At 31.0% G+C, this 12,076-nt stretch overlaps 1 protein-coding gene across 1 annotated transcript in view; it reads left to right on the forward strand.

The window, feature by feature from the left end:
* The first annotated feature begins 1,346 nt into the window (after positions 1-1,346).
* Positions 1,347-12,076, forward strand: part of LOC106465352 (catenin beta-like) — a 30,456-nt gene continuing 19,726 nt past the window's right edge. Inside the window, exons 1-5 of the mRNA XM_022393223.1 lie at positions 1,347-1,442; positions 2,542-2,666; positions 2,978-3,086; positions 3,434-3,621; positions 5,826-6,130. Coding sequence (XP_022248931.1) covers positions 1,397-1,442; positions 2,542-2,666; positions 2,978-3,086; positions 3,434-3,621; positions 5,826-6,130 — 773 coding nt within the window. The 5' untranslated portion in view covers positions 1,347-1,396. The remainder of the gene's footprint in view (positions 1,443-2,541; positions 2,667-2,977; positions 3,087-3,433; positions 3,622-5,825; positions 6,131-12,076) is intronic.

Raw genomic sequence — 12,076 nt, forward strand, 5'->3', positions numbered from 1 at the left:
ATACTATTTTTTTCTATGGGAATTACTATGTAGATTTGAATCTATTGGTGCCTGAGCTTCACATGTAAATTGAATTAGTGTACATACGTGTTCATTATGGTGATTGTCTTCATTTCCACTTAGCAACTGAATGTCATTGTCCAATGTACTTGAATTGTCCTATGTAAGTTGTCTTTGTATGTTAACAAACAGTTCCTAGAATAGTTGATGTGTCTTGAGTTATTCAAGGCTATTGTAGACAGCTTAATTGTTTTATTATTGTTACAAGAGATCACCACAAAGTCCACCACAATAAATACTTGATTAATTTCAAATTATCAATGGGAGTTTTTTTTTAGATGAGAAGTAACTGCTAATGTAATTACTTTTAATGAAATAAGAATGCAGGGGAACCAATATAATTCATTAACTTTACATTAGACAATTATTATATTTGGATTTTTGAATGATGTGATTAAGAAAGGTTTTTAACATAACTAAAAAGTGTGGAAATTTACAGTCCATATATGGTAAAAAGGTAACTACAGCAAATAGATTGTAAAAAATATATTCCCAGTTTCAGGTGATATGTTTATGAGTTGGTTAACTTTAGAAGTTTGGAATTGTGAAATAAATATCATAGTTTATCCAGTTTTGTATTTAGACACCATGAACTTTAAAAATTTATTGTTTTCACTGTTAAACTTTGACCTAGAAGAAATAAACAAATATGTACAGATTACATGTACAACTAGAGGGGCACTCAGTAGAGCACTTCCACCATGCAGCATTGATCATATTCAGCTCTCAAAAAATATGACCATATGCCCATCATTATTAATGGATATGGACCTTTTGTAGCAGGACAATGAGGAATAATATTCTACATATGTTTCGTCATAGTCCAAATGTAAATCAACTTTCATCCAAACCCATTCAGCCATTTTTGAGAAATCTTGGTGACAATTACATATGCACGGCGAAATCATAACCTCTATCTATCTTCAGTGGCAGAGGTAAACATTACCACAGATTTGCAGCAATGTTTCATATGTTGCAAAGTTTTATTTACACAGTTGGAGTGGGGTGGAGGTGGAATTACAATTAGAATTATCACTTGAAGTTGTTTTTACTTACTTCATCTAAAACAAATATTAGTAAAATTTGTATCCAAAGTAAATTCTAAATCTGAATTTTTCAGGACATTTTTATAATTTAGGTTATTTAGAGATCACATAAAATGTTTTAAGACTATAAGCATCAAGATACTAAGGTGGCAAGAGGTAATTCATTAAAAATGTCAGTCAGCCTTCTTCAAGTAAGTACCAACCATTAAGTTAGTTCACTGATTTTTTTTCCTTTTAATTTTAGCTGGTTTTGTCAAATACTGACTGGAACACCCTAACTGGAGGTAATCATGAGTTATCAGATGCAGTCTCCAGCTCCACCTGGGAGTCGCCCAAGTAAGTTCTTGTATACTAATTTTTAAAAGATTTTTGAACTAGAGCAGTGTGATTAATTTGATTAATCAATATAATTCATTTCTTATAAGCATTGGTTAATGTCATGGAAAATAAACTGTTTCTGGTTGTTCCAGTAATCAAAATTACGATTTATGTTACGAAAATAATCAACTAATCAAAATTAGTATTTTGGGCTATTTTTTTTCTTTATTAATCCAACTACTCAGAAATTGAAATATTACTATTATGATTTTCCTTTGTTTTTGACTAATTCAAGCTTATTCAGTTTAACACTCTATGAAGGCTTGGTTATTTTTACCAACTTTTTAACCATGAAATTTTACATTCTATTAACTTCTAATGTAGTAAGTATATTTTTATGAAATTTGAAAATGTTTTAGTAAACATTACATACCTTTTGTACACGAAAAATCAGATGTGTTAATAAAGTATTTCTACAAAATATTTGTCTGTGAACTTGTGAATCCTTTACTGGGTCAGTCCAAGTGCAAGATGATTTTCATGTTATGAATAAAGACGCTTTTCTTGTGTTAGAGTTTTCAAATTTCAGTAGCACAACCTATAGAACATTCTAGGTGAATATCAAGTATGTTTTCAGTAAAAATATCCATTTCATCTGTCATTTCTCTACCTTAACACTAACTGTAGCAAAACCAGCAATGTAAAGTAAAAAGTTGAAAAATAAGAAATGAATTACTCGGTGGGGGTTTAAATTTGTGAGTTTGTAGTTAGGGGATTTACTAATGATTTTGGTCAAGGATAGGAGCCAACATTACGTGTGTAGTGTGGGCATGGATAAGTGTACAGTAGACTGTGATGCTGTTTTGAGTAAGGGTCTGTTCCAGGGGCACTAGTTGTCTGTTGGACAACATGAGGGTTTAAGTTGATCATCCAAGAAAGATTTTAGTTGTCTCGGACCACCATTAAAATTGAGCCCTAATTTCTAAGTTAAAGTTTAAGATTTTATGGGTGGGAAAAAATCTGAGTTAAAGTTTGAAACATAAATTATAGTGTTGTTATAGAGTAAACCTGACTAACTTTTAAACTGGAAGGTTAAAATGTTTGTTTATATTTACAGTGTCTCATGGCAACTACAACAATCCAGGAGATATGCCAATAGGTAATCCAAAAGAACAGGCAATTCTTTGGCAGCAGAACACTTACTTGGGTGACTCAGGCATACATTCAGGGGCAACTACTCAGGTTATTATGGGTTTATTTCCAACATTTTGTTTCTAATAATATATTCTAAATGTACTGTGTATTTGAAAAGTTGAAGTTTGATGTGTTTATCTTATGGATGATGATCAAGTTTTGTATTATATTTGTATTTTTTATTTAATATTAATGTGTTTTGGTTTGTGTTAGAATCCATCAGTATTTTCCTTTAGGTTATTAAAATGAATGTTTGTTTTTATATATTATATTTGCTTAAGGTTATTAAAATATGTGTTGTTTATTCGGTGCAATGTGAATTTTACATTGTACAACTAATTATGCACTTTTAACATAAGGCTGCCTCATTGAGTGGAAGAGAAGAGGATATGGACAATGATCAGATGGTGTTTGATTGGAATCAGTCTGGTTTTACTCAGCCTGGATTTACACAAGATCAAGTGGATGGTAGGTTAAAGTGATACATTAGTTTGTGCTTCAAGCAAAAACAAATTTCCAAAGTTTGTCAGAAATGGGAAATTTAGAGCAAACATATTCATTTTTCTTCTTTTAGTCATTATAAAATTAGAAGTTTGCAGTTTTGTTTAGTATTTTACATTTTATTTATATATATATATATATATTTAAATTCCTCAACTAATGATATTTAAATTTCATTATTTTACCATTGCATGTAATTTAGTATTAATGTTTGTATGGTTGTCCTTTGTGTCTACAATAAACATTGATAATTTTCCTACATGTGGATATGATAATCATCAGAAATTTATTTATTTGCCTTTTCTTTTAACAAGATATGAACCAACAACTCAATCACACTCGTTCACAGCGAGTGCGAGCTGCCATGTTTCCAGAAACACTGGAAGAAGGCATTGAGATACCCTCAACCCAATTTGACACAAGCCAACCAACTGCTGTCCAGCGTTTGTCAGAACCTTCTCAGATGCTGAAGCATGCTGTAGTTAATCTCATCAACTACCAGGTGAGGTTTTGAAGTTTTTTCAGTCAGATAAATTGTGTTAAGCTAATTTGGTCAATGCAGTCATTGTAATATAATTTTGTAATGTAATGTGGTGTGTTTTATTACATGGCTTTCAAAAGAAATTGCTTTGATTTTTGAGATGGTTTTCAACTTTGCTTGTTTGTTCACATGTACATTTTACTTTAAATGTTCAACTTAAAAGTTGACCATTCTTATGGAACTGCACAAGACACAAATAGCTCATTAAGAAATTTAGATTATAGAATACTTTTTTGAAATATTTTATACAGTATCCTGAATTTAAGATGGATTATTATGTCATTGTGGGAGTCTAAACAATAAGAGAAAAATCATATTTTTTTCGATAACTTTTCAGATTGATTTTAAGAAAACATGCTAATTGTGTAAGTTTTTTAAATTAATAATTGGAAACTTCATTTTTATCTAACTTGCATGTGTATTAAGTTATGAGTAGTAATATTACTCTTTTTCAGATTTATTATTTTCCCATTTGTCATGTCAAAAATTAGCAACTATCAATATGCAAGACAAATGTGTTGATGTGATCTACTTTTTTCTGTAATGTCAGGGTTCCTAGCAGTCCTTAAAAAGTTCAATTGGTCTTGATTTTTTTAAGACCTTAAAAAAGTCTTAAATTTACAGGTTTTGGCTTTTGAGGTCTTAAAAAGGTCTTAAATTTATTTTCTTTGGGTATTGATGCAATATCTATTTTTGTAACTTTGGTTTGTTCCACATTGCACCTATGCTTAACAGCATTACAATTCTTTGAATTCATTCTATCTAGGCTTACACAAAACTGGGAGCACTAAATCGAATTTGCTGTGCATTTTTTCTGTCTAGGCCTATTACCTGGACCAGAAATACTAAATTGAGTTTGGCTTGTTATGATAGACATATGCAGTGCTGCTAATGCAGTTGGTGGGACTAAGCCTACTGTGCTCAATACATTTGCTGCTTGACAATTTTTTTTAGTTTCGAAGTTTTACTGGCTTTTTAGAAGTTGAAATAGTATTCCACATGATAAATGAGTGGATTCTCAATGATGGTGTATTTTTCATTAGTATTATGAGATCCAATAAATAGCATACAAATACATGTTACGTGTCTTAAATTTGTCTTTAGGTTGGTCTTAAAAAATCTTTTAAATTTAGTTAGCCGACAGTGCTAGGAACCCTGAATATGTGCATATACATGGTATTTTTGTAATTTGCTAAAGATTTATTTTTCCATTTTCTTTAGCTATAAATTTATGATGAAATTATTGTTACTTTATTATAAAGATCTTGAATCACTAAAGCTTATTTTTGATGTTTCAAAGTACTTTAGGTGATTGAAAATTAAATGCAACTCCAAGGAGAAAAATATTTTTACCTATATTGTGGCTGAAAATACTTTCTTAGTCCATAAGGTTGTGTAATATATGGAAGATTTTAGTGACATTATTCGCACCTTTTTATAAGCACTTTTTTGCCAAATTAACTTATTTTCATTACCCTACTAAGAAATAACAATAGGCCTTCATGTTTATCAGAAGTATCTAAATGAGATAAATCTTCTTAAGAATGAGTGGAAACAAAACTATTTTATTTAATTTCAAAATAATATAGTCAGCTGGTCAGTTAGAATTTTCAAAGTTTTTAGTCGTCTCAGACAACCAGTAAAATCGAATCCTAAATGCAGATAATTTTGATGATAAAGCCACTACTAAATGGTACTTAGTATTTGAAAACTCTTGTACACAGTGTAGAATTTTTTATTTTTAATATTGTGAGTAATTGCTTTTTACTTTCAGTAAATAAGGTAAAAATATATGTATATATAAAGAAAGACGTAATGTTTTCACTGTTTTTATTGTTGAATATTCCAGTATGGATAATGAATGTTCGAATTGCAAAATCCACTATTCAGTTAAGTTTTCATAAGAAAAAAAAAACATGCTGGGAGGGAAAAGTTTCTTATAAGTGTTAATATATAGCTTTGGTTTAATACTGCAATGTAGTCAGCTGATTTAGTATTTGACTTTGTGCATTAAGAGGTATATAATAACTACAGAAGAATAATATTTATGATTTATTACATTTTTATTTATAATGTTAAATTTTTTTATCAAATCACTATCATAATACAAAGTACTATTTATTATAAGACTGTGTTCTTTAGGAGTAACTTGTGTTGTTTTTCAGGATGATGCTGATCTAGCAACTCGTGCTGTCCCTGAATTGATCAAACTTCTTAATGATGAGGATCAAGTTGTAGTTAGCCAAGCTGCCATGATGGTCCATCAACTTTCAAAAAAAGAAGCGTCTCGACATGCCATAATGAATTCTCCACAGATGGTTGCAGCCTTGGTGCGTGCTATGTCGACATCTAATGACTTAGAAACCACTCGTTGTGCTGCAGGAACCTTGCACAATTTGTCTCATCATCGTCAAGGTCTATTAGCTATTTTCAAATCTGGGGGAATTCCTGCACTTGTCAAGCTACTTAGGTGAACTGAACTTTTCTCTAATAAATATCATTCATAGAAGTAATATAGAGGAATAGCTTTAAAACCATTTTAAGTATGGCCATTGGTACTTGAAAAGTGATTTGTATCTTTTTGTATAGAACACAAAAGTACAATTTTTGATTAACCCACTGTCTCATCTTCATGTCGTACCTATTCTAAAAGTTGTTTTGAAACAGTTAGAGTATGTATATATAAACCACTATTAAAGCATATTGTCTTATAATTGTGCTAAATGTCTAATATCTTCACTGTTTTTATAGTCAAATATTCTAATACAGTTCGAATATTGGAAGCGAATATTCCAATAGTAAAATTCACCATTCGTTTCAGCTTTAATGTTGTGTCCCGATCTAAACAAGATTTATGAAAAGTCACAATTCTGCAACTTAATCCAGTTCGTACTGTAACAATTGTTGTCAAGAGGTTTACTAATATAATATTCGCACAATCTTTATTGTGTCTCGCGTGTTCCAGCCGACCTGCAGAACCTAGGTATTAAGGGAAAGTCCTCGTCGGCATTGGATATACAGATGTAGTGTGGCTGACAGGGGGTGTCAAGAGCCAGTCCAGGTCCAGGGGGCAGTAATATCATCTGGCCCCCTTTCATTCTATTTATTAACTTTCGCTGATTTTCCTAAAATAAATTTAGGTGACAAATTTCTTCATGAATCAATGAAAAAGCAGTAGCCATTTTAGCTCGTTAAATAGTATGAATTTCTAGTGAGCTTTGGAATATCTTACTGCCGGGCCCCTTAACAGACTCCGAGCCCCAGGGTAGATGCCCCCCCCCTCTCGTCAACCCTGGTGGCTGACATACTATTATACACACTACTTTACGTTCACAGATTTCGTAAAGTTACATGAAGATGTCGAAGTGGTCGAGATATTCAATAACAGAATATATTGTTATGACTTTTCACAATCTTATGCATGCTTTTAGTTTACTAAGATTAAGAATAATGAACCATGCTTCCGAAATATAATTCACTGTATAAATGTAACAACAGTGAGCCCCAGAATATGATAATGAGCTTTTATTCGCAAATTAAATGTATGATAAAATCTATGGTTCATGGCTGTGTCATTTATTCGTAATTACGTGCACCGTACTTCTGTCAGCATTACGTAGTTTAAAAAATTTACATAAAATAAAAAACATGTTGATGTTTTAACGTAAACACACTGACCACAATTTCAGTTTAATTTAAGGACAGAAATTTCAAAAAAAAAATTTAAATGCTTTGAGAATTTATAGGGATAATATTCACAATTTGGATAATATTATAAAAATAAAACTTTATTCAACATTTTTGACTTATCTATTTAGCAACCATCAATGTCAAAAGGAGTGTGAATAGGCGGACTATTTGTTTTCGCGCTTCGTTATCAGAAATTGACATCTAAACTTGAAATGTTGAGTAGAAACTTTAGCTTAAGTGTTTGAATAAGACGAAAAGTGACGCCATTTTGACGTGGTTGTTTGTTTTGTGAAAGTTGTAGTATATTTCGAATTGACGTTGAAGCGAACAGGTTGCAGTTTTGTTCTGGAAGAAAAGGAAAATACATATCCAGCAGTTGGGTAAATGCAATAAATTTCTGACTTTTTAATTTTGGGTCTTTACTTATTTTTTGAACAAGGTGCAAAAGTACCCAATTAAGCCTAACTTAGGTTCAGTTATTATATTTATAGTAGACTTCTAGTACTACTGTTATACTTCTGTAGGCTAGTCTGTGCACATTGTATATAAAAAAATAAACCTTGGTAGTAGTTGCAGTCTAAACTATTCATTTCTAAGGCTGTACCATTGCTAGTATGTATCTCTAAGTTTTTGTTTCTTTATTTTATCATATAAATCTTAAAATTTCCTCTTCAAACTTCAGATTTTCATTTCAATTGTTAAAACAAAGAATTTGAAGAAGTAAGACGTAATGATCAAATTTTTGTTTTTTACATTTGCTGTGAATGATCTCTGGTGACTTAAGGCATAAAATTTAAAATTTTTGCTAAGCCACATAAACTTTTTGTACGTGGAGGATGTGAAATGAAATAATTTTTTAAAGGTTTTATATACAAGTTTTGAAATAACTAAAAGTTAAAAATTATAAACTGCTATATCAGTACCATAGAATTCCTCTATAATTTATCAAGCTCAGTAACTAAGCTGTATTTGGGTCTAAAAACATATTTAATTTTGAGCTCACTAATATCTTACCTTACCACTTGGAATCTAGCATGAGAATAAAGAGTTTGCCATTGGTTATACACACATCACTTGGCAAAGTAGGTGTACTGAAGTGGGTATTTTCAAAAATTGAAGAGGTGGGCAGAGAGCCACCTTGGTTGATTCAATAAATATATTAATATCTCAGAAAATAGAAAAGAAAGAAGATTTTTATTTTACATTCTAGCTTGTCAGTATCAGTGATTTGAGTATCTAATTCGTAAAAACTGTAGACTGTATTTGGACATCACAAACACCTAATTTGAACCAATACTGCATTCAACATACCATGTGACACACAAAAATCAATATTTAGGGTTTTTTTTTACATTTACTTTTAAATTAAGAAATTAACTAATGTATAATGCTAAACTTTGAATTATAATCTACAATCTGATATCAAATTTATTGACATACATTCATAAAATAGTAGTTCAATACAATTTTGAATGCGAGTCAACAAACGCTATGACATGGCCTTTGACCTGTGTCGGTAGGGTTAATAACTAGCTGGAGTACCTGTCTCCTGGATAGAAATTATGTAAATTAATGATTAATGAAAAGTTATCTTGGGACATGAAAAGTTGCTTCCCTTATATGTAATTGTAAAAAATTCAAAAGTGCCCATGAAAACTGAAAATTGGACCCAACAAACATTCATGCCAAATTTGGTGAAGATCAATCAACAGGGGATAAAGTAGGGGGAAAAAAACAGCCATAAAGCTGCAAAATGCAAAACTGAATATTTGTACATATCTCCCCATGGACCCAATGAACCTCCATACTAAATTTGGTGAAGAACCATCCACAGAAGGTGAGGTAGTAGTAAAAAAAATGCCCATAAAAACTGCAAAATGCAAAACTGAAAATTTTTATTTATATAGAATTTGCTAATTGGTAAATTGTTGATAATATAATTTCTGATTTGAGACATGTTTGTAAAGAAAGCAGCTGAGCAAAAAATACTGAAGTAATATATATTTTTTTTCTTTTTTATGATGATTGACCCAAAGCAGTTCTCCTTTGTATAATTCACCATCTGTGGCAGGATTCAATTTTTCTTTTTTTTTAGTTGAGCAGTGATGATATCCAAACAATTGTAAAATACATTTACTTTGAAATATTTTTCTAAGTCAGTTAGCTTCTCATCTCCACAAAATTTGTCAAAATGCCTTACCTTTTTTATGAGTTTGTACTGAAATGGCAGATCTACATGCCACTAGATAGAAATTTCTGTTGCCATTTGTTTAATTTCATCAAAACTGTCCCTTACATGCAATAGCATCATTAAGTAATTTCAAAGCTTTATCTAGTTATATATGTTTACTCAGCAAGCATTTAGAAACTGCATTGGTAATTTAGTTTTAAATATCATTAAGAATATGAATTCAAATTCTTCTAATTGCTTCTTTGAACTGTAAGCTTCGGTTCATTCTTTGGGAATTTTGCTGAGAAGATTAAGTTTTATAGATAGTCTTTTTAAAATATCTAAATATCAGAATCTCAAAGTAACTAGAGAACTGTGTGTAGAAGACCACAGAGTTGGGTATAGTTTTTTCAGTGTTATGTTTCGAACAACCTTGGATACAGAAGCCAGTTATGTGCAGCACAATGCACATAATCAGTGTTAGTTTTTTTTTAATATATATTCTTGCTTGTACACTTTAATATACAATGCTCATAGAAGAAGCACCATCATACCCTTACCCACAACATTTCATTAAATGTATTCCTTTTTTTCAATAGAATTAATTATTTCATTTTAAAGCACAGACACTTTGTTAAGTTATTTGGCAAAATCCAAGAAATGATTCACTTATTGTGATATCATTAGGAATACCTTTCGTGCTGACTTTTAAGTTACTGGAATTGTATTTTTTAATTAAAAACTGAAGGCCTTTTTTCACATTTTTGTTAGCATGTCAGAAAATTTGACTTATCTGATCAATTTTTGAGATCTCTTGCTTTGTGTCCATACTAACTGTGAAAAATGCCTTCTTTTTTTTCTTTTATTTTTTGTATAAAACAAGTCCAGTTTTGGTAATTTAGAAACAGCATCTGATTCTTCTTTCTTCACTTTTATGGTAACCACTTTTATATTTAAGCATGGGCATATTATTGTATGCTTCACTGCATGATTTTTAAAATTTAATTTCAACACATGGGTTACTACACAACTGAGGAGAGGAATTGAAGTAGAGGTAGACATGCAGATAGTTCATAGTTTTCACTTGAGAGGCACTGGTCATGGGAAAATTCAAAACAATGAAATCATATTTTGACAAAAGTTTTAGTGCGAGATGGATAGAGTTTTTGAGGATGATAAGGTTTAGTAGATCTTTATAAATGAATGTAAAGCATGATCCCCTTCCTGCAAGGTAGAAGAATATAGTTTTTAAGAAAATGTGCTACCATCTCTTGCTTTAATGAGGTTAATTCTACTTGTTTTTATTTGGTCTTGTTGAACTTTATTGCACTAATTAGTGTGTGATATATTGGTTTATTATAAGTTTTATTCTATTCCTGTTGTAAAATGTAAATCATTATATTTGTAATATCAAAATATTCAGTGTATTAGGTTAGAAAAATATAAAGAACTCTACTAATGAAAACTTTTTATCAAACTTGGCGATTAAGTGTGTAATGTACATTCTCTAGCTCAGCATACGTTGGTATCACATGTTTACAGTAATTAACATAACTGTATTACAAGCCATTTAACAATAACCAACTTATACAGAGTACCTGATTGTTGAGTTAAATCATACATTGTAGTTTTAAGCTTAGACAATATGACTGCACAAAATGTGAGTAGCAGCATTTTTCAATTAACTATGATGTCTATTAACGAACATAAATCGTATCAGTTATTAATAAGTATAACTAAAACATCTAAAACAATAACATAATAGTAACAAATGTGATGTTAGAAAAACATGTAGGTTCAAGAAGTCTTGATAGAAATGAACAAAAACGCTATAGAGTTTTTATTCATTTTTATCAAGACTTGTGTTTTGTGTAATCATTTTGTTAAATCTTAAAATATAATGTATGATGTAACTCAACAGTTACTTGCTTTGTACAAGGTGTTTATTGTTGATTGGCTTGTGACATATGTTAATTATTGTTAACATGTAACACTAATGTATGCTTGGCTGTGGCATGTGCTTTTTGTATTGTTGCGTCAGCGAGGTCACGTGACTAGTATCACGCCACGTCCTTCTCGAACCTTCGTGAATTATCGGGAGACTACTAGATTGAGGGTAGTCTGGTATATATAAGACGTTCACAACGTGACGGAACAACAGAGAGGTAATGAGTAATTGAACTGCAGTCAGAGAGTGTGTAATTGAACTGAGTATTATTGAAGTTGAGCACGTGAGACGTTCGTTGTTATAGCGCGATGTTGAAATTAAGTGTATCGCAAAGTTATATTCAGAAAGAATAAACCAGTTTTATTTATGAAAGGACTTGTATCGCTAAAGTTTCGTTGGAACGAATTTACGGAAAATTAATCAACGAACGGAGACGTAACAGTATAGTTTTAGTATAATTAAGGTGTAGCCCTTGAGTGAGCTTTAAGTGAATGTTTGAAGACAAACTAACTTGTTTCTACACGTCAAGTTATACTAGTATTCGTATTTAAATTCACCAGCTAAACCTGGCAACTAAAACAGAGGCAATACCATTGTCTAAAGAAGCT

The sequence above is a fragment of the Limulus polyphemus genome, unplaced genomic scaffold (genome assembly GCF_000517525.1).
Source record: "Limulus polyphemus unplaced genomic scaffold, Limulus_polyphemus-2.1.2 Scaffold1918, whole genome shotgun sequence".
Lineage (NCBI taxonomy): Eukaryota > Metazoa > Arthropoda > Merostomata > Xiphosura > Limulidae > Limulus > Limulus polyphemus.